Here is a 24,610-nt window from a genome sequence, read left to right on the forward strand (position 1 = left end):
CTGAAACAGTATGTAGATAAGCCTACAAGAGGAGGGGCTGTACTTGATCTAATATTGGGAAATGAACCTGATCAGGTGTCAGGTCTCTCAGTGGGAGAGCATTTTGGAGATAGTGATCACAATTCTATCTCTTTTACCATAGCATTGGAGAGGAATAGGCACAGACAAGTTAGGAAAGCGTTTAATTGGATATCGGAGTAAGGGGAAATATGACGCTATCAGGCAGGAACTTGGAAGCATAAATTGGGCACGTATGTTCTCAGGGAAATGTATGGCAGAAATATAGCAAATGTTCAGGGATTATTCGCATGGCATTCTGCATTGGTACATTCCAATAAGACAGGGAAAGAATGGTAGGGTACAGGAACAGTGGTGTACAAAGACTGTTGTAAATCTAGTCAAGAGGAAAAGAAGAGCTTACGAAAGGTTCAAAAACTAGGTAATGACAGAGAGCTAGAAGATTATAAAGCTAGCAGGAAGGAGTTTAAGAATGAAATTAGGAGAGCCAGAAGGGGCCATGAGAAGGGCTTGGTGAGCAGGATTAACGAAAACTCCAAGGCATTCTACAAGTACGTGAAGAGCAGGAGGAAAAGACATGAGAATAGGACCAATCAAGTGTGATAGGGGAAAAGTGTGGATGGAACCAGAGGAGATAGCAGAGATACCTAACAGATAATTTGCTTCAGTATTCACTATGGAAAAGGACCTTGGTGATTGTTGGGATGACTTACAGCGGATTGAAAAACTTGAGCATATAGACATTAAGAAAGAGGACGTGCTGGAACTTTCGGAAAGCATCAAGTTGGATAAGTCTCTGGGACCAGTTGTGATGTATCCCAGGCTACTGTGGGAGGCGAGGGAGGAGATTGCTGAGCCTCTGGCAACAATCTTTGCATCATCAATGGGGAAGGGAGAGGTTCCGGAGGATTGGAGAGTTGCAGATGCTGTTCCGTTATTCAAGAAAGGGAGTAGAGATAACCCAGGAAATTATAGACCAGTGAGTCTTACTTCAGTGGTTGGTAAGTTGATTGAAAAGATCCTGAGAGGCAGGATTTATGAACATTTGTAGAGGCATAATATGATTAGGAATAGTCAACATGTCTTTGTCAAAGGCAGGTCATGCCTTACGAGACTGATTGAATTTTTTGAGGATGTGACTAAACATATTGTTGAAGGAAGGGCAGTAGATGTAGTGTATATGGATTTTCAGCAAGGCATTTGATAAGGTACCCCATGCAAGGCTTATTGAGAAAGTAAGGAGGCATGGGATCCAAGGGGACCTTGCTTTGTGGATCCAGAATTGGCTTGTCCACAGAAGGCAAAGAGTGGTTGTAGATGGGTCATATTAAGCATGGACGTCTGGGACCCCTTCTCTTCATGATTTTTATAAATGACCTGGATGAGGAAGTGGAGGGATGGGTTAGTAAATTTGCTGTTGACACAAAGGTTGGGGGTGTTGTGGATAGTGTGGAGGGCCGTCAGAGGTTACAGCGGGACATTAACAGGATGCAAAATTGGGCTGAGAAGTGGCAGATAGAGTTCAACTCAGATAAATGTGAGGTGGTTCATTTTGGTAGGTCAAATATGATGGCAGAATATAGTATTAATGGTAAGACTCTTGGCAGTGTGGAGGATCAGAGGGATATTGGGGTATGAGTCCATAGGACACTCAAAGCTGTTGCGCAGTTGACTTTTTGGTTAAGAAGGCATACGGTGCATTGGCCTTCATCAATCGTGGGATTGAGTTTAGGAGATGAGAGGTAATGTTGCAGCTATAAAGGGCCCTGGTCAGACCCCACTTGGAGTACTGCACTCAGTTCTGGTCACCTCACTACAGAAAGGATGTGGAAACTATAGAAAGGGTGCAGAGGAGATTTACAAGGATGTTGCCTGGATTGGGGAGCATGCCTTATGAGAATAGATTGAGTGAACTCGACCTTTTCTCCTTGGAGCAGCGGAGGATGAGAGGTGACCTTATAGAGGTGTATAAGATGATGAGAGACATTCATCATGTGGATAGTCAGAGGGTTTTTCCCAGGGATGAAATGGCTAACACAAAAGGGCACAGTTTTAAGGTGCTTGGAAGTAGGTACAGAAGAGATGTCACGGGTAAGTTTTTTATACAGAGAGTGGTGAGTGCGTGGAATTGGCTGCCAGCAATGGTGGTGGAGGCGGATACGATAGGGTCTTTTAAGAGACTCCTGGATAGGTACATGGAGCTTAGAAAAATAGATGGCTATGGGTAACCCTAGGTAATTTCTAAAGTAAATACATGTTTGGCACAGCATTGTGGACTGAAGGGCCTATGAAGGTTTTCTATGTTTCTAAAATCAAAATAAAAATGCACATGTTGGAAATCTGAAATAAAAACAGAAGATGCTGGAAACACAAAATTTTGGATTGAAAAAGATCCCTGTCAGAACTAGAAAAGAGGGAATACAGAGTTAGTTTTAAGTTTTCAGATTAACAGGATAAAAGATGAAGATGGGATAAGACAAAGGGAATATCGGGGTCAATGGGGTCAATTAGAGAGTGATTAAAATATATAACAAAGGTTAGTGTTTAGCAAATAGCAGGGCTATGAGTCATACCAACAGGCCAGACTTTACTGATGGAAGATAAAATCTGAGAAAAAATGTATGTGGAAAATCACATCTTATGAATTTGATTCAGTTTTTTGAAGAGGTGACAAAGACTGATGAAGACATTGTTTACATGGTCTTTTGCAAGGCTTCTGAAAATTTTCATCTGGTAGGCTGGACTGGGAAGGTTGGAATACACGGGGTCCAGGGTGAACTAGCCAGCTGCATACGAAGTTGGCTGAGTAGAAGGAGACAGAGACTGGTAGGGTTGTTTTCTAATTTGGAGGCCTATGACTGATGGTGCTGCATTTCCTTGTAGTGTCTCCTGTTACTTGCTACATGCATGAATGATTTGAATGGGAGTGTACGTAGCATAATTAGTAAGTTTGAAGATTCCATGGTGATATAGTGGACAGTGAATAAGGTTGTCAAAGATTACAAAAGGGTATAGATAAATTGAGAAAATGGGCAAGAGAATGGCAGACACAATTTAACTCAGGCAAGTGCAGAGTGATTCATCCTAGGAAGTTTAACCAGGGCAGTGCATGGCATGGCTCTGGCAAGTGTTGTTGCACAGAGAGACCCTGGGATACAAGAACATATGTAGTTCCCTGAAAATGGCAACACAGGTAGACAAGGTAGTGAATAAAGCATAAGACATGCTTACTTTCAATGACTGAGGCACTGAGTATAAGAATTAGTACATTGTGTTGCTGTTGTGAGAACATCATTCAGGGCTCACTTGAGAGTTTTGAGTACAGTTCTGGTTGCCACACTCAATGAAAACTGTGATTAAGCTAGAGAAGGCTCAGAAAAGACTCACAATAATGTTGCCCGGAGTTATGAGGATAGATTGGATAAGGGATTATCTTGAAGCTAAGTAGCTTGTGAGTTAACCTGAGGTATATAAATTTAGGAAAAGCTGTTTCCTATGACAGGGGTGTCTAAAACTAGACAGCATAGATTTAAGGTTAGAGGAAGATAACTTAAAGGGTACCTGAGGAGTAAATTTATAAAATGTTCACAATAAAAGTAGCTAGTATCTAGACTGCACCTCTTCCTATAGATGCTGCTTGGCCTGCTGCATTCACCAGCAACTTTGATGTATGTTTCTAGAATGAGCTGTCAGAGAAAGCAATGAGGCAAGAAAAGCATTTAAGAAGCATCAGGATAGGTACTTGAATGAGCAGAGCAAAGAGGGATATAAAATTAATGCGTGTGAGTGGGATTAGTGTAAATAGGCCGGATGGTCAGCCAAAGAGCATATTTCCATGCTATACACTTACATGATTACTGCACCATCCCCACCCCAAACTTCCCTTCCTAGCCGCAATCTATTTGTCATTCCTCACTTTTAATTCTTGTCTTTTAGATATTACACAGTATTATAGTAAAATTTTCAATAAACTCAGTAAGTTCAGAGGGAGTGCAGGAACCAGGGCCCTAACGGTTTAAATGGAAGCATAGAAACTAGAGCTTCTGCAAGTTGAAGGGGAATGTGGGAACTGGGGCTCAGGTGAGTTGAATGAGAGTGCATCAAACGTTAGCTGGTGAGCTGGACGCTGAAATATTAGGATTAGCCGATAGTGAGGTAGTGGATTATTGAAGTTTTACATATTAACTGTGATTTTGTTTCTCTAAAACACAGAATTCTGTCAGTTGAACAAAATCATTTTAAGGCATTAAGTCTATTTCTATTTGTATAAAGCTGCTGCAAAATAAATGGATTTTCTTTACCACACAGTTCTTCATAATTTATAAATAAAATTTACCGAACTATGTCAGTTAAAGTCCATTTTGAATCCACAATTATTGTATTTTTCTTAAGGTTTCTGAGCAATTTTTTATGACATATTTATGTTAAATTAAACTCCCTCAAGGCTGAATAGAGATATTCACTGAACAACTAAGCCTTATAATGCTAGACAATTTGTTTAGATTTCCAGTCTATGAGAAAGAGTTTATCTCATTTAGGCTCACAGTACGAGACCTACATTAATCTCAATATCCCAAAATTGATATAGAGTTTTTTAAAGTTATGCATTACTGACCTTAGTGTCCAGAACCCCTAGGTCAGGAGTATGATGGAAAAGGAACTCATATAATCCATAATGCTGAAATACACTAAGAAATAAACACAGTTAATGTGAAATAGCCTAAGGCTTTCTAAAATAAAATCATACATTATGCAATATTTAGAAATGAAATGATATTAAATGTACATGAAATATAGCCCAACTGCCAAAACCTGTCTGTCAAAGACAAGTAATAAAACGGTATGGTTTTCAGAAATATGACACAAAAGCAAGACTTCATTAATCAATGACATGCCCTGAAGTGATTGATCTTGCTTGTTAACCAGAATATGCAAACCTGAATTTTAAGGTAATGCATAACTGAACTTTGAGACTAGAAATACTGTAGTTACAGGTCAAATCGACTCTGCTAAATACAGTTAGAGGCATAGCTAAGGCCTAAGAATTGATTACAGTTGTTTATCATCCTCTTTCCTGATCATTGCTCATAGATTCATGATCTGAGAATCCTAACACACCAGGACAGGATGGAGTTTATTATGATGTGCTCTACAGCTTAATCACATTTCATACTTGGTTATTTAGGATCTTGAATGGAGGATCAACATTTGCATAGGGAACTATCATTCTACCCTGGTGGTTATTTTTGATGTACCGTGAATCACACTTCATTTGGAATTCAGTTTCCTATTAACAGGAAGTCTGAAAGGTTCATTTTTTCATGGAAATTACACAATATCCACCACACACCTTTACTTGGTAATATCTATACTCTTTGTTTATGGACTTCTTTCTTCAGTGGACATAATTCCAATTCTCTTACAATGAAATTAAATGAAAAGTGACAAGAATAAAATTGAACAAAGCACAAGGACTTTCAGGAAAGAAGAGAGCAAAAGGAGAATGCCAGTAAAAAAAAACTTATAAAATAAAATAAATACATAAATACCATCTTGTCTCAAGCCCAAATTATGCAAACACTACAAATAGGAGCACTAAGGGTTAAAAAGAGTTGTAATTTAATATAATTATGGGGATATTGATAATAGGTATTGAATAGGTACTGCAGCATAAAAGCCAGGATCAACAGGCTCCAGAACAACGTCTTCTACAACGCCATCAGACTGATTAATTCATGCTGATACAATTGTATTTCTATGTTATATTGACTGTTCTATATACTATTTATTACAAATTAATATAAATTGCACATTTAGACAGAATTTTTGCTCCTCATGTATGCGAAGGATGTAAGTAATAAAGTCAATTCATTCAATTCAATTAATTAGATTCAATGGGAATCTAGATTGGGGAACTTTCATTCTTTCAAACACAGACACAAAAGAAATTCTGCAGATGCTGGAAAGCTTGAGCAACACACACAAGAACTGCAGGAGGAACTTAGCAAGTCAGGCAGCATCTATGGAGGGAAATAAACAGCGAAAGGTGGTGCCAGAAGGCCATTTTTCCAAACCCATCAGTGAAACAGTTTTAATTCTTCTTCTTCTAATGCTTCTTTTCTTCCTTTTCAAGGTGGCTGGGGTTTTGTCGGAGTCCATGATCTACAGCTGCACTCAAACTGCAGCGTTCCCATTCTTGGAGCTCACTGACCTGCTGCATTTTTGTATCTCCAGAAGTGGCTTGGAAAATGGCACCTTCAGGGTGCAGCCTTACCCGGACCTGTGGACCTGATTTCTCGCCGGTGTCATGAACTGAAGTGTTGCAGGGAGCCGGGACAGGTGTGGTTGTCAGAGGCCTCTGCACTCGGGTGATCGCGCTCTCTCTCTCTCTCTCTCTCTCTCTCTCTCTATGGTGAATGAGAATGTGCAGCCGATTCTCGACCCGGGGGAAACTCAAAATAAAAGCAGAGCTATGAATGCAGTAAGCTGTTTGTCTGCCTCTCCCTGTGGAAGGGGTGATATCTTTCTCTCCCTTGTTTGTAAGAGAGAGAACCTGTGGGATGTCAAACTGTTGGGATGACCAGTAGTTTTTGATAGACCATGGTCTGTCTTTGGGGCTTTGCTGGTGCTTGCATGGAGGCTGACACTATCTGCTGGAATAAATGGGGGGTGGGGAGAGGGTCGCTGCTTGCTGCTGCTTGTGCATGGGAGGGAGCAGGAGGCTTTGGGGTTCTTATGTTTTTTCTGTCATTCGTTCCTTTGAGGTTTTTTCTTCTGTTTTGAGCATGTCTGCAGAGATTACGCATTTCAGGTTGTGTATTGTATACATTCTCTTTATTAAATGGAACCATTGAACCTCTGAAGTTTCAAGCCAGGTCCTTTCATCAGGATTGTAAAGGAAGGGATAGACTGTTTATTTCCCTCCATAGATGCTGCCTGACCTACTAAGAGTTCCTCCAACATTTACGTGTGCTGCTTCTTTTAGACACATCTGGATCTTTGAATTTTGCTGGAAAAGTAAGAATTATTGACAGCATTGAGGTAAGAACATGTTAAATATTCTAAAAAAAAATTGCTCCAGCTATTCCTCCCCTCAAATAAATTAGTTTATAAGTTACAAACAGCAAGAAATTAACTTGGGAACTAGCAGAAACCAGATTATTTCTATCAATCACTATTTGGGTCTCAAACAGGCAGTCCAGGTCAGGATGAGTTAAAGCAAATTAGATAAACTCCATATTTGAGGGAAAATGATCAGATATCACAGGCATACGAAAGGAATATATTCTGATTGAAGTAAGGTATTTTTAAAACAAGTTTTACATAAAAACAAAATAAATAAGGCCTTCAACTGTGAAGGATTTGGAAAAGCAATCTAAGTGAAAATACAGAATATTAGCATCATGGCCTGGTATGGAAATACCAATGCCCTTGTACAGAAAAGCCTACAAAAAGTAATGGATACAGACTAGTCCATCACGGGTAAAGCTCTCCCCAGCACTGAGCACATCTACATGGAGCGCCGCCGCAGAAAAGCAGCATTCATCACCTAGGCAGTGCTTTCTTCTAGCTGCTGCCATCAGGAAGGTGGTCCAGAAGGCTCAGGGCTTGCACTACCAGATTCAGGGACAGTTACTACTATCAGGCTCTTGAACCAGAGAGGATAACTTCACTCATTCATCACTGAATATTCACACAACCTATGGATCCATTTTAAAGGACTGTTTATTTCATGTTCTTGATAGTTATTACTTCATTATTTATTAGTGTTTTTTCTTTTGCTTTCTCTTTCTTTTTGTATTTGCATAGTTTGTTGTTTTTTTTGGACACTGCTTATTTGTCTGTGGTCTTTTATTGATTCTATTGTGTTTGTTGGATTTACTATGATTGCCTGCAAGAAAATGAATCTTATGGTTATATATGATGACATATATATACACTCTGATAATAAATTTCCTTTGAACTTTGCACCATTTTCTACTGTTCACTAAATCTAAACAGAGAAAGGATCAACAATGTTGTCCATGTGATTACTGACTCTCTGCAATTAAATAATCTACTGTTCACTCTCAAATGATCATTTCCAAAGTGAAGACATAGTTGCTAGATCTGCTTTTTATATGTGGCTAACCCACAAATTTGCACATGTAGTTATCTCATTTCCCCTTAAATCATTTTTTTCTGGACTCTAATCTAGTAATTGTTATGCCATTAATGAGACATTCCCAAGAGATCTGTTCACTCTCTATCACTATTTCTTCTTCATATCAATGACATTTTGCACTCATATCCCACTTTAATAAGAGGCTAGTGTAGAACATTAAACGTCATGGGATTGGGGTTTATATAGTGGCATGGAAAAAACACCTCTTTTTCCCTCTCCCCCCCCCCCCCACCCCACCCCACCCCACAGCTATCAGTGCTTGGGACCCAGCTATTTGCAATGTGTAACAATGATTTGGATAAGGAAACTAAATATAACATCCATATGTTTACTGACAACGCAAAGTTGTGAGAGAATGTGGGCTGTGAAGAAATTACAAAAAGGCTCCAATGTGATTTAAACAAGTTGGGTAAGGAAAATAAATGGCAGATGCATCTCAATTTGGATAAATGTGAGGTTTTTATCCTGTCCCTGAGTCATGATCAGGTTCTGTTTTTATAAATGTTAAGTAAATTTTATCCATAAATCAGAAAATACATAAAATCAATAAATATTGTAATGAGTGAGTATAGGTTCAGTGCTGACTGGCATCTCCTGCAACACTGCTGGTACTAAACTGTACTGGTCTCTGCTGTTCCTTCGGGTTCATCAGAGGGGGAGCTTTTTACACGGGCAACAGCTTGCTCTCTATATCGTACTGCCCAGACTTGCGCATCTAGACAGTTAGGATGCAATATCCATGGTCAACTCTGACCGATGGAGGCTTCAGATGTTGATAAGAGTCAACTAACAACGTTTATTTATTGTCTTCCCTTGCTTAATTATCATGGTACAGAATCAGGTTATCCGACATTAACTGGCTGGTTTTGATGTCTTTGAAGTATCAGTGCATGTTACAATGTTTAACAGAGTATGATTACACAACTATCAACAGAGCAACTGCTTGTCAATTTCAAAGCAAATGTGTGAAATGGCCTCTTGGCAGCCAATGTCTTTTAGAGATAATAGTATCTGATGATTGATGTTACATGTAAAGTTTTTTCCAAGACTGGCCTTCATTTGAATTTAGTAAAATTCAGGGGAGCATGCTCGTATATACTGTAGGATATCCGCAAGTTGGGCATTTATAACCTGGGAAGGGCCAGCATTGTCTTGCAATAAGTGAATTTTCAGGCATTGATCAATGGGCAAATACACAGTAAAATATACATATCTGAAAAAGATATAATGAGGTAGACCCTCAAGGTGTTGCTACTGAAGACAGCCGACAACTTACTGGCGGCTCATTAAGCAAGAAATACAAATTAATACTTTATTAATAACAATTTTTCCGTGGAAAATTGTAGTAAATGATCACCGCAAATAATGAAGAGGTGAGAGAAGGCAAGGCTGACTTGGTGGTCGAGGTGTGTGCATACAATTCAAAGTTGGAGCGAGGTCGAGGCATGTTTAAGAAGAAGTGGTTGGAGTGAGGATGAGACAAGGTCGAGATGGAAAAAAAGTTGGAGCGAAGGAGTTTTGGAGCCTATCCACCTAAACTGAGAGTGAGGTCTGATCGATCTAAGCACCAGGCCAATTTGGAAAGGTTGGGTACGGGCAGAAATGTGGCAGCTTGGTCCAGGCCCAGAGCATATCGATGTGACAGGGCCCAAGTCCTAGTGTGGGAAACAGCCCAGTGTTTGCAGCCAGATGGATTGAAAAGGCAGGGCGTCAGGACAAGAGGCGATGGTCAGGCCAATTCTGTTTGCTGCTCCACAATGTTTGCTCCGTTACATCGAGGCTAGGGCTGTGGGCCTGCACTGGGCTTTGTGTCTGCGAGCTCCGCTGTGTGATGAACTGAGGCTGAGGCTGGGGCTGTGGGCCTGCACCGAGCTTTGTGTCTGCGAGCTCTGCTGTGTGTAGGGTTGCCAACTGTCCTGTATTAGCCGGGACATCCCGTATATTGGGCTACATTGGTTTGTCCCATACAGGACCGCCCTTGTCCCGTATTTGACTGCTACTACACTGTAATCACCAGAGGGCACGCTTACAGACAGATCCTAGATCTGATACAACAGCGTGCGTGTGTGTTGCATGTGCTGTTGACGCCACGCACGAGTGATTCACCTGTCATCCAATCACAGGCCCCCTTATGCGCATCAGCTGTGTGCTATATTTTGCCAATTCCTGCCAAAACAAAAAGTTTCATTAACATCTGCTGTTGTTCGGTCAGTTTGGCATGTGCAAATATGGATAAACCTGCAAAAAAGAAAACACTGCAGTTATAACAGGCAATGGGAAGCAAATAAGACATGGGTTAAGCCTGTCCGCGGTGACTGGACGTCGACAAAGGCCTTCTGTACTTTATGCCATTGGGAATTCTCAGTTGGCCATGGAGGTGAGAATGACCTAACTCAGCATGCTTCCACAGAAGTGCACAAGAATGCCACACCAGCTAAAGGTACAAGCAATACTGGTGCCTTCGTCGTGAAATCTACTGCGGAAAATGACAAAATCGCGGCAAGTGAAGCCTCAACAGCACCGACTGTCTTGCTAAGCTCAACAATGCTTTGTTTAATGACTCAAATGTTGTGAAGAAGATGCACTTGAGAAGAACGAAAGCTGAGGTGATTACAATGAATGTTTTAGGACCAAAGACTGTGCGGGATATTGTGGATGATCTGTCCCTGACCGAAGAAGGTGAGCCTGCGGAGCCCGCGTATTTCTCAGTTGCCACTGATGCCTTAAACAAGGGAGATAGAGAAATGTTTCCAGTGTGCGTGAGTTATTTCTCTGTGTCTGATGGAGTGCAGTGTAAGTTACTTGACTTTTATGAAGACAGTGATGAAACTGCAAATGACATACATCAAACTCTGATGAGCTGTCTGGAAAAGTATGAACTGGATATTAGACACGTCACAGCCTATGCAGCAGATAATGCCAATGTACACTTTGGAAAACATCATTTAGTTTACCAGTTATTGAGCAGTGCCAACAACCGCATTCTGAAAGCTAATTGCCCAGCTCACATAGCTCATAACGCCTGCAAGCACGCCTGTGATCAGCTGTCAGTGGATATTGAGACAATTGTTCAAGGTCTACAGTCACTTCTCAATATCTGCTTCCCAAAGAGAGGAACCGCGTTCATTTTTTGCCTTTGTTGACATTGAGTGGCGTGAAATTCTGCATCATGTTTGCACATGATGGCTCTCTCTTCATCCAGCTGTCGAATGTCTCCTGCAAAGCTGGCCAGTTCTTACATCATACTTCAGGTCCCTTGAGACCTGTCCTGTGGCACTGAAGAGGATTTTTGAGGATGAAGAAAAAACTGGAGCTACTGAAATTTATCTGTGCTTTTTCCACAACGTGGGGTGTGTTTCTGACCAACTCGTAAAAAAGCTGGAGGAAACAAAGCTCTGCATCACAGATGTTTAAGAGGAAGTCCAAAAGTTCAAAATGAAGATGCTTCAGCAGAGACAGGACAGCTTTTTTGGATACCAGACCAAGCAGCTGATGGACAAACAAGTGCCAGCACAAAGGTCCAAGCAGCAACAGGACTTTGTGAAGTTCTATGACTCTGTCATTACATACATTGACAAGTGCTTTGATTTCTCACCAGAAAATGTAATGATGAATCTGAAACCGATCAGCCTCTATGAGAAGCTCTCTTTCACTGACCTGGAGCAGCTGGTGGCTGCCCTCAAAATGACAGAGACAGTCCAAATGGACCAACTCTATGAAGAGTTTTGTGCTAGCTGGGAGGAAATACAGAAAGCCAGACAGGATACCACAAAATCCACCAGTGAGAAGTGGGTGGCAGTTTTCCAAAACAAAGGGAAAGCCAACTTGATCAACATGTTCAGGATTGTCTCATTTGTCCTCAGTGTGCCAGGCTCAAATGCCTTTGTAGAGAGGATCTTCTCTCTGATGACCATAAAATGGTCAGACTCAAGAAACAGATGCAGCAAAGAGCTGATCAAAAATTAACTTCAAATATCTGTGAACTGTGACTGATCATGTAAGGACTTCTCTCTGGCTGTGCAAAAGGACAAAGGACTGTTTGAATCAGTCAAGAGCAGCAAGAAATATCCATGGAAAAAGTAGACTTGGTGAGTTCCCCCTCTTTTCCTCTTTGGCAGTGATTCTATGTCTACTCTATAGGCACATACAGATAGGGTTATTTGGTGTTATTTCATGTCTGACTGGTAGTCAGATTATGCTCTGTTATAATTTGGTGTTACATTTCATATATAACACTGAAGATATGTATACATGGTTCATATAATGGATTTGTTTACCTATTCAGGGTCGTTTTTTTTTCTCTCTTTTGAAAAAGGTCCCTGTTACCATCTACTAACTGCCAGCCCCCTCAGTCACTTCATCCCGGGCCTGCACCATACCCACACCGCCGCAGCACGCCACCTTTTGTCCCTTATTTGGGAGTGAGAAAGTTGGCAACCCTAGCTGTGTGATGAACTGAGGCTGTGGGCCTGCGCCGGGCTTCGTGACTTTGTGTTGATGCTTGCCCTCATTGTTTGCACTGCATTTTTTCTCTCTCTGTTCATTTGGTGTTGGCTGGTCTTTTTTAAGTGGGTTCTTTTAGGAGCCAATGTCTTTTAGAGATAATAGTATCTGATTACTGATGGGTAAACATGTTACATGTAAACAGTTTTTTCCAAGATAGGCTTTCATTTAAATTTAGTAAAATTCATGGGAGAGAGAGAGGGGGAGAGGGGAGGGGGGAGAGGGGAGAGGGGAGAGGGGGAGAGGGGAGAGGGGGAGAGGGGGAAAGGGGGAGGGGGAAGGGGAGAGAGGGGAGGGGGAGAGAGGGGAGGGGGAGAGAGGGGGGGAGGGGAAGGGGGGAGAGAGGGAGAATTTTTTTTGTGGGAGCGGGGTCATCATTATTGACGCTTCAAGTCAAGACCCTGTATCAAGACTGAGAGTGGAGAGGGAACATAATCAGTATAAAGAGGAGAGGGGGAGAGGTGAGACTGGGGCTAGTTGGCGATAAATGGACAAGAAAGGGTGAGGGATGATGGGCAGGAGCCAGGTGAAAGGTGATGGAGCAGTGGAACTGGATGACAGAGGCGGGTGGGTGATAGGTCCATCTCCTCCAATTTCATCTACTGTATATGGTGTTCCAATTTGGCCTCCTCTACATCAATGAGATCAAGTACAGACTAGACAACCAGTTTGTTCGAGAAGCTGTGCTCTGTGTCCAATGCCATTTCTAGCTCCTGGTTGTGCATCATTTCATTCCCCTTCCCACCTTCAATACAGAATTTTTATGCTGTAATTTCTATGTTTATTTTTAATCAGCATTTCAGTTTGAAGTATTTTGAAAGGAATCATAATTGACATTAGGTCATGTTATTGACTGTGAAATGAGTACATTACAGAATTAGAACTGTGCTTACTTAGAGCAGAAAAGGAGAGATACTGGCTGTATTATAACTGCAACCTTGCTGCCTTCAGAGGGGAAATAAAAACAGAAAATGCTGTAAATACTCAGCAGCTGAGGACACTGTGTGTGCATGTGTGTGTGTGTGTGTGTGTGTGTGTGTGTGTGTGTGTGTGTGTTGTGGGGGGGAAATCAGTGTGAATGATTCCGATTGAAGACCCCTCATCAGAACACTGAAATGAGGCCCGACCTGCTGAGTATTTCCAGCATTTTCTGTTTTTATTTCAGATCTGTTGTTTTAATTATTTTGACTTACTTTCAAAGGTGTTTTCCCTTTACAAGGCCAACTATGCAGCATAATTAGTATACATGAAAATATTAGAACTGTCAGATATAATGTAGAATGCCATGTGTACCACAAGTATGTCCAAACATTATTTTATAATTTAATGCGTAATACAATAGCATAAATTGGGAACAGGCAGAAAGGAATCCTTTGGGGATTGATCATAACGTGATTTAGTTTTAAACTGCTTTTGAATGAGATGTATTTAAGACAAAAACTAGACATAAGCTTAAATAAAACGAATTGCATTGGTATTAGGAATGAATTGGTGAAGATACTGCAGCTGGAAAATATATTAAAAAGTATGATAACCAACAGCAAATAGAAAACTATTTTATAATACTCCACTCATATCACCATGTCTACAAAATACAATTGGGGGATACATAATTTTCTTGGCTAGCTAAAAATATTAAAGGCTTAAAACTAGTAAGAAAAATGGCAAGTCTAAAGATCCATCAAATGATGACTATAATATTGACAGAGATAAATAGTAGAATATGCAGTAAACTAACAGAAAATACAAAACAGATAGTATGAGATTCTACAAATATGTACGGTGAATAGAAATGCTGGGCTTTTCAGGGAAGAGAAATTTTAAATGGAGTTAAAAAGAAAACACTGTGGATTAAACAACAATCTCATTCTGTAGTCACAGCAGAAGAGAAAAACAATTATCAGAAACATGGGGAAAAGGTAATTCTAATAGCAATAAAGAACTTAGAGTATTTCATAAGAGCAAAAAATGTGCAAGTAATTAAAATGGTAAAAAAATTAACAGATCTCCCTGAAGATAGTCTATATTCAATTTAAACACAAAACCTTCTACGTTATATTTCTTTTTATCAATTAGTACTGGTGTTGGTATTGCACTGACTTGAATTGGTTTCTGTTAACATAGTCTGCCAATTACCTACACTGACAGTAAATTGCAATACAATTATTTCAGGTGTTTAAAATTCTAAATAAATTGTGTTAGTAATGAGTATAATTTTCACTTGAAAATATTCACCATGTAAGGAAGAAAAAACACAACAGACCAGGATAATTGGATATGGCAGAGCATCAGTTCAAGCTCTTTCTACTTGGAAGATGTACCTAATAATTGCAAGATTTTACTAAACTCCAGAAATCAAATGCTGCATAAAGCAAAGACAAAATGTAAACTAAGCCAATAGGTTCATACAGAAACACAAATTAGATGGGAAGACAAAAAGCAAAGCTTTAGAATGCTGATGTGAGTAATAATACAAATATGAATTAACAGTGAACAAATCCTTTAGCCCAACAAGTATGGCTCACCATGATGACAATGTAATCACGTTTGTCTGCTTGTGCACTAAATTGCTCTACTCCCTGCCTGCCCATGTGCCAATCTGAAGACCTCTTAAACGTTAGTACTGTATCTGCTTCTACCACTTCCACTGGCAGCATGCTCTTGGTACCTACCACTCTGGACTAAAATGTCTGCCTTGCACATCTCTTAAAATGTTCCCCTTCTCACTTAAGTTCATGCCCACTAATATTTGATATTTCTACTTTGGGAAAAAGACCATGACCATCTTTGCTTTTCATAATTTTATATACAGCACTGGGCAGGCATCGGACCTGAACAGTGATCACTTGTGATGTAAAATAATTACCATGTCATCTTAGGCATATATCTCAAGCTAGGGAGTCTAAGACTTTTGCACAGTACTGTATTTGTCAATGTGGAGTGGAGAGTGAGTTTCTAAATCTCACGGGAGCAAGGGATGTTGGGAATGGTGAGGGTCGAGTGCTGTGAGAGGTGTGTGGGACAGGTGGCAGAGGAGTGCCAAGGTAACACGGGTGCAGCCACGCCCAGCCCTGAGACACCAGGAAAGGTCATTTGATTCCAAACGATTGGTTTATTGATGACTAGAGAATATCTCTCAGATGTTTCCCACTCCCTCCCCTCTCCCTTCTCCTTTTCCCAACCATGATTCCCCTCTCCCTCTTTTACTCTCAGTCCACAATAGAGACTCATATTTATCAGCACTCACATACGTCATGAAATTAGTTTTTTAGGCTGCAGCAGTACAGTGCAATACATAAAATTACTACCGTTCTGTGCAAAAGTCTATGGCACCCTAGCTACATATATACTGTATATATGCCTAAGATTTTAGTACAGAACTATACTTCTAGCAGATTGTCCCTCAGGGTTTGATGCTCCAGTGAAAGCAGTCCAAATTTGTCCAATCCATCCTTGTAGCTAATACACTTCAATTCAGGCAACATTCTACCAAACCTCTTCTGTACCCTCCCTAAAACCTCCACACCCTTCCTTCCAATGTAGCATGTCCACAACTTACTAATCCTAACCTGTCCACCTTTATAATGTGGGAGGAAACCAGAGCACCCAGAGAAAACCCAGTAGTCACAGAAGAATATACAAGCTTCTTACGGATAGTGGCAGGTATCGGACCGGAATGGTGATCACTTGTGATGTAAAATAATTGTACTAACTGCAATGTTACTGTGCCATCTTGACGAAAACAAATTAATAGAAGGAAGGAAGATTTATGACAGATAGATTGGTAGAGAACACTGAAGAAAGGCAGTCAAATTATAAAGAGTGAAATGTTAAATTGGGAAAGAATAAACAGCAAGAAAAAGGCTTAGTGATAATATAAAAGGGAATACAAAAATATCTTATCTACACACAGCAAGCAAAAATTAAAGCAAATCCTTCTGTGTAAGCAAAAGGTATGGCTGATATTTTGAATGAACGTCTTGCATGTGTTTTCATTAAAAAAGACAAAGCTGATGTTTTGGTAGAGGACGGGGAGTAAGAAGAGAATACCTGACACTTCAGTGTTTGATACTTGTCATAAATCTTTTACTAGTTAATTGTAGACCTTCATATGCTTGATTAAAAAATGTCATGTTATTTTTGACGCATTTTCCTCTGTTTCTAAAAGATTTAATTGGAAGTAGAATTTCCAACTAAATATAGATGATACCATAAAGGTGCAAGTGACTGAAGTACTTTTGAAGAGATCAATAAGTAAAAATGATGAGCAAATAACTAAATCAATGTCAATAAGTGAAATGTTTTTTATTTCCAAAGAAAGTACTATTTATCTAAATCCCATAGAAATAGTGCTTCCAGCCTTCATTGTAATGAGCTGAATGATCCAGTGCAAGTCCTGGGTGGAAACACAGGAATACCATTGCACACAGATGTAGAAGGATTCTTCATTGCTGTTTCTGTAACAGTTTTGTTTGACCAATCAGGGTTGTTAGCCCTAAGGTGAACCCCTGAACCCGGAAGATCAGTGGATCACTCTGTCTGGCCTCTACCCTTTGACCTGTGTGGCATGGGTGACCCTACCAAGAGCCAAAGCATAAAGCCCTGACTCCAGCCAGCATTAACTCTCCAGATCATTGAGGCACACAAGCCTCCAAACCATGGCAAGATTGTGGTCTACTTGGAGGGATTAGTAAGAGTGTCAGAGGTTAAGGGAGAAAGCAGAAGAATGGGGTTGAGAAGGAAAATAAGTCCCTATGATTGAATGGCAGAGTAGACTCGATGGTCCAAATAGCCTAATTCTGCTCCTATGTCTTACAGTCTTATAGTTTAACTGATCAAGATCCTGCTCTAAACTACGATGCCCTTCTAAAAGTGTCGCCTCACCTGGAAGGACTGGTCACCCCACTAGGAATAGGGTACCCCTGGTCCTCACCTACCACCCCACCAGCCTCCGGGTCCAACATATTATTCTCCGTAACTTCCGCCACCTCCAACGGGATCCCACCACTAAGCACATCTTTCTCTCCCCCCCTGGCTTTCCGCAGGAATCGCTCCCTACACGACTCCCTTGTCCATTCGTTCCCCCCCATCCCTCCCCACTGATCTCCCTCCTGGCACTTATCCTTGTAAGCGGAACAAGTGCTACACATGCCCTTACACTTCCCCCCTCACTACCATTCAGGGCCCCAGACAGTCCTTCCAGCTGAGGCGATGCTTCACCTGTGAGTTGGCTGGGGTGATATACTGCGTCCGGTGCTCCCGATGTGGCCTTCTATATATTGGTGAGACCCGACGCAGACTGGGAGATCATTTCGCTGAACACCTACGCTCTGTCTGCCCGAGAAAGCAGGATCTCCCAGTGGCCACGCATTTTAATTCCACATCCCATTCCCATTCTGATATGTCTATCCATGGTCCCCTCTACTGTAAAGATGAAGCCACACTCAGGTTGGAGGAACAACACCTTATATTCCATCTGGGCAGCCTCCAACCTGATAGCATGAACATTGACTTCTCAAACTTCCGCTAATGCCCCACCTTCCCCTCATACCGTATCTGTTATTTATTTATATACACACATTCTTTCTCTCTCTCTCCTTTTTCTCCCTCTGTCCCTCTGACTATACCCCTTGCCCATCCTCTGGGGTTTCCCCCCCTCCCCCTTTTCCTTCTCCCTGGGCCTCTATCCCATGATGCTCTCATATCCTTTTTGCCAATCACCTGTCCAGCTCTTGGCTCCATCCCTCCCCCTCCTGTCTTCTCCTATCATTTTGGATCTCTCCCTCCCCCTCCCACTTTCAAATCTCTTACTAGCTCTTCCTTCAGTTAGTCCTGATGAAGGGTCTCGGCCTGAAACGTCGACTGTACCTCTTCCTAGAGATGCTGCCTGGCCTGCTGCGTTCACCAGCAACTTTGATGTGTGTTGCAAAAATACACATAAGCTACTTTGGCAAAGTATTTTAACAGATGTATGAATATTACTCAAAAGTGAAAACAGATTAAAAATATCTCAGAAAGTATCAATAGGCTTGTTCTTTAAACTAGTTAAAAACCATGGTCAAATTCAACTTTTTATCAATCATCATGTATTGGAAAAGGGGCATCTGGCCAGATTTCCTCTCATTAAATGTTACTTAGAGATCAATGTTGATGCGCTTGGATGGAGATATATTTGACTTGATAAAATGAAACCTCACAGTCAACACAAAAGATGAGGAACAGCTAAATGTATGGACTTACTTGTAAAACTGTATCCAGCATTAAGACTTCCAGAAAGCTGGAGGTATGGCAGAATACACAAACAGGACGTTGAAAAGGTAGAAAGTTGACACCTAAACACACATGTTGAATTATAGTAAAATTACAGGACTGGAGAAAACATAAAGTCTATGGCATTTTAAGACTTATATAAAAAGAAATCCTTATAGGCCCACACCCTTATTGTTTCACCAGAGCTGAAATAGATCTTTCTTTTCAAGTGTATAATGCAATTTCCTACTGAAAGTAATGAGTAAAATATTTTCTACCACTCTCTTCAGCAATATTTATTGTATTAAAAAATCCTTCTCAACATCTTACAAAATACAGAAATTATGCACACAACAGGCATCATAGGTGCCAAAGTTATCAACAAAACCCATATGTGTAAGACTTTTACTTCTCTGCAGACAATTGATTTCCACATTCTAATCTATTTTTCACTATGTCACTCACAGATTAATTAATTCAATGACAGTGTTTACATAGTTTGCATGAATCTTATATCTTCTTGAGAAATAAGTTAAGAAAATCACTTTCACTAATTATTTTTCCCACGTATGATTTCAACCCATTGTGGGTTTTTTTTTAATCGAGTGCCAGAATCCTGCCTACATAACAAAATAACAGAATTTGGTATGCAAGATTAGTTCCCTTGGGCTGGTCAATGAGACTGTGTGTTTCTGTTAGGAAATAAGATAAAGGGAACATGGTAAGGAAACTAAAATAACAAAGACTGGTTTTGCTATCAAGCCACTTCCACACTTCATAGTGCAACTGAATAATATGACATCAGTCATCCCTATCTTGCTATTCAGTCATGTAATCTCGTGGAAAAGGCAAAAAGGAAATCTGAGAATAATCTGAGCCCCTTGGGTAACTAAGCAGAGGGTCAAAGAAATTAGGAGACTCCTCTCTGTTTTCTTGAGAACTCCGGAAGCTCTCACTGACATTGAAAATCGTGTGATTAAAATCCACTCAGCTTTAGCATACTGTAGTATCAGTCCTGGAACATAAATTGCCTGGATTTCTTCTGTATGTCTTGCCCTATCACATTTAATGAAAAGCATGATCCACTCATGGCTAACCAAAAATATTAAGGTGGGTGTCAAACTGAGGCATACACCCAGAAATATGTTCAAAATTGCTGTACTCAATGTCAATCCAGATTTGAAGAACATGGAACCATCTTCTTAATAGATAAAGAAAAGGGATAAATAAGTGGGCAGAAATTTAGCAGAAGGGAGTATGAAGTGGGAAAAGTTTATCCACTTTAGTTAAGAGGAAAATAGAATATTGCTTAAATGCAGTAAGACTACAGAATGCCTTTGCTCACAAGAACAGAATATCCTTAAGAAGTAGAGAAAGTTACCACACAAATAATTTGAAAAAGAAATCGAAAATTAGCCTTAATCACATGGGGGCTAGAAGATAAACATAGGTGAGTCTTATTAAAAGCTACTTTTTAATCAGGGCAATTATTAAAATTTTCAAGGCATAGTTTTGCGGCAGTTTTTCTGAGTTGAGGAGCAACTAATCAACAAGAGGGATTCATTAGAAAGGGCCAATAAAAATAACTCAAGTGCCAATGGAGCGGCTATTTTTGTGACTGTGCCACTGCTGGGCGAGGTAAACTATCTGGTAAGTTTCTCTCTTTCTCTTGCTATTTGTTCATTCTTCATCTGTAATGGCATAGTAGTGTAGTCAGAATGGCTCCAGGGCAGTGTTTTGTACTCTGATTGGGAGGTGGGAAGTCTGGGAGACCTTCACTCTCCCAGACAAACACATCTGCACCAGGTGCACCGAGTTGCAGCTCCTGAGATAACATTTTAATGAACTGGAGCTGTAGGTCAATGACTTTCGATACATACAGGAGAATGAGGAGGTGATAGACACGAGCCGCAGGGAGGTATTCACCCCTAGATTGGGGGTGACAGGAAACTAGGTGACTGTCAGGAGGAAAAGTGCAGAGAACACCTGTGGCCGTTCCCTCAATTAATAATTATACAACTTTGGATAATGTTGAGGGGAACGGCCTACCAGTGGGGAACCACAGTGACCGGGTCTCTGGCACTGAGTCTGGTGCTGTGGCTCAGAAGAGCAGAGAGGTGAAAAGGACTTCAGGGTTGATAGGAGATTCCTTAGTCAGGGGGACAGAGAGGCATCCGGATGGTATGTTGCCTCCCTGGTGCCAGGATCGGGAATGCCTTGGATCAGGTTCATGGCATTCTCAAGGGTGAGGGTAAGTAGCCAGAAGCCTTTCCCCTAGTAGACTCAACCACAAACTACTCTTAAAAACCATCTCATAGGCATTCTACAAATGACCTCTGTTGGAATCCAGCACCAACCTGATTTTTCCAAGTATACTTGCGTTCTGAAATTCCCCATGACCATTGTAACGCTGCCCATATTACACGCCTTTTCTATTTCCCATTGAAATTTATTTCTCACACCCTGCTTACTATTCAAGAGCCTGTACATAACTTCTATCAGGCTCTTTTCACTCTTGTAGTTCTTTGATTTTACCCACAAGAATTCTACATCTTCCCATCCTATGTCACCTCTTTCTAAGGATTTGATTTCATTTTCTACTAACAGAGCCACCCCACCCTCTCTGCCTACCTGCCTATTCTTTCGATAACAGGTGTATCCTTGGCCGTTAAGCTCCCCAACTATGATCTACTTTCAGCCATGGCTCAGTGATACCCACAACGTCATACCTGCCAATCTCTAACTGCGCTACAAGATCATCTACTATATTCTGTATACTGTGTGCATTCAAATGTAATGCCTTCAGTCCTCTATTCATCATCCTTTTCAAATTTGCCACCATGTTACACTTCAACTCATTCCACTGAATATCACTATTTGTGGGCAAAGGTGAATCAGATTAGCGGAATAAGGTGAATAAGTCAACAACAAGAAAGGGAGAGCACTGAAGACAGAGCAATAAACAATGATTTAATAACATTAAAAGAGGAAAATATGTTGTGAAAGCATATCATACTTTGCTGTGATTTCCTATGCACAGAAGTAGATTGGTTCCCAAGATATTATTTTTCAATTAGGTTACATTATCTGATGACTTCAGTTGTGATGACATCATAAATGTCCATGGTAACTACAAAACAACTCTTTCTAGGCTCCATATGTTTTAAGACATGCCAAGGTATTTTAAGTTTAGTTGGTTCATAAGAAGAATAAGGAAACTAAGGAAAGCAAGAAAAAGTTCATCTTTTTCATCTTTATTCCAATTTCTAAGAAAGAAAATGCAAAATGCCCCCGAATATGAAAGATTAAATGACTTTGATCTTGAAGAAAAGCCTCTCACTGTGGCTGAACAACTACAACTTGGGCGCTACTAATGCTGAGGAAGATAGAGAACTAGTACCTGATCTTCATGTAATCAATAATGGCCTTGGCTTGGTCGACAGTGAAGAATTCCACGCCACGACTCTTATCTGAACTTGACTGACTGACTTCAGTCATGAGTTTTGTGAGCTCTCTTAAATTATCAAGCAATGGCAAGTGTTTGTCTGCAATAAAACATAACACCAACTGAGTGAACCTCAGAAGATATTCTGATTTGTGTAAAATTATAAAGCAATAAGCAGAGTAACAAAATAAATTTGAAAACTTGTTTTATCTACCATTAAAGAAATAATCTTTCATACGTATACATGTTGTATCAAAATTTTTACTTTCAATTTGTAAGGTTAATGTGAATTTAACCATTTTAGAAATCATAATATTTTCTTCTGTTATGAGGTTTCTTTGCCTTTGGAGATAAGACCCATAAAAAAATGTATGCATCGTTACTCACCAATGACAATCCAGAGATTTGTTCAGACACACAAGCAAAATATTTCTTTGGTTATTCCCTTCCCTTTTTCTTGTAAACTTCCTGTACCCCAGCTATCCCAGAATGTAGGTTCCCACTGACGCACCACCGCACCCCATCCCCATCCCCACCCCCACCAAGTGAACCTTGAGCACGTGCAACATTAATATTTCCTCACTTACAGTCTGACCAGCATGCTAGTCCACAATCACTCTTGGAAATTAAAGACTCCAATATTCCCAGATCTAGAGTTATGTAATAATCCAGATATGGCATAAATTCTATACAACATATCTCACGCTGCAACTCAAATCTTCAATGTTATGTCCTCAAATGATTAATTATTTTGTCTCTATCCCAAATTACTTCCAGATCTGAATGTGTAGGTGTTATGACACGAAGATGAAAGCACTTCATATCTGACTGATCACGATGAGGTTGAGTCATTTACTTTTACAGATAGATGCTGCTGGGTAGTGGTTAACATTATGCTATTACTACACCAGTAAACTGAGCTCAATTCATCCACTGTCTGTAAGACGTTTGTATGTTCTCCATGGGAACATGTGGATCTCTCCTGGGTGCTCTGGTTTCCTCGCACATTCCAAAGACGGATGGGTTAGTAGATCAATTGGATACATGGGTGTATTTGTGTGGCACAGGCTCATTGGGCTACAGGGGCCTGCAAGTGCACTGCATATTGAAATAAAATAAAATAGAACTCTACTTATGCAGTGCAAAAGCACAACCAAAGATATTATTTTTGTAAAAATCTATTTGTTCTAAACTCTAAGAAACTAAATACATCTGGTAGGAAAATTATTTCCAGAAACAATTCCTATGACGTATCTGGCAAATATTTACAAATGACAATAGCATGCTGATGTAATGAACAACAAAGGTTCTAGGCATGCTTGTTAGTCAATTTCCAGTAAGTGTCTATCAACTATCAACTAATTCCATCTTCCAATTTAATGATAATAACGTTCTGCTAAATTACTTCATTCACCTATGATTGATCAGGTATCTGTATGCAAGTGGCATCAAAAATTATACTTACTGCTGATGTTCTCCAAAATGATATTTAATATAGTCATGAAGACAGACATTTGAAGTAGTGTGAAGTCTTGCTCCTTGGCCCACCAGAACCCAGAGACATAATAATCCAAGAGACTGCCTTCTTTCATGCAATACTGGTGCTGTTCCAGTTGCAGAATTTCAGCCAATGCTCTTTAATGAATAGAATGAAAAAAGTAAAATTACAATCCCATTCAAACAATTTAATGGGTAACATACTGTATGCCTTTAAAATACAATACCATGGAATCCAATAACTGTGAATAAAATCTTCAAGGCTATTTCATTCTGAAAATATTGTTAGCAAATCCAACTGTGAAATTGTTTTCTTTACATTACCATTCACTGGAACTGAATTAAGCATGGATACCACCAGGTTCAGGAACAGTTATTACCCTTTAACCATCAGACTCCTGAACTAACATGGATAATTTCATTCACTTCAACATTGAACTGATTCCACAAACTATAGACTCACTTTCAAATACTCTACAACTCAGTATCATTTATTTACAATTTTTGTTATTATTTGCATGGTAGAGGTAGTGGTTAGCACAAAGCTTTACAGTACCAGTGACCGGGGTTCAATTCCCACCACTGTCTGTAAGGAGTTTATACGTTCTCCCTATGAATGTGTGTGTTTCCTCTGGGTGCTTCAGTTTCCTCCCACAGATGTACCAGTTGGTAGGTTAATTGGTCATTGTAAATTGCCCCACGATCAGGCTAGGGTTAAAGCAGGGGATTGCCAG

At 40.2% G+C, this 24,610-nt stretch overlaps 1 protein-coding gene across 1 annotated transcript in view; it reads right to left on the reverse strand.

Moving 5' to 3' along the window:
- The window catches only part of cabcoco1 (ciliary associated calcium binding coiled-coil 1), a 111,291-nt gene that overhangs the window by 44,527 nt on the left and 42,154 nt on the right, over positions 1-24,610 (reverse strand). The window contains exons 3-5 of the mRNA XM_063071162.1: positions 23,845-24,014; positions 22,335-22,479; positions 4,634-4,706 (exon numbers count right to left, since the gene is read on the reverse strand). Coding sequence (XP_062927232.1) covers positions 4,634-4,706; positions 22,335-22,479; positions 23,845-24,014 — 388 coding nt within the window. The remainder of the gene's footprint in view (positions 1-4,633; positions 4,707-22,334; positions 22,480-23,844; positions 24,015-24,610) is intronic.

Source organism: Mobula hypostoma, chromosome 19, assembly GCF_963921235.1.
Source record: "Mobula hypostoma chromosome 19, sMobHyp1.1, whole genome shotgun sequence".
NCBI lineage: Eukaryota > Metazoa > Chordata > Chondrichthyes > Myliobatiformes > Myliobatidae > Mobula > Mobula hypostoma.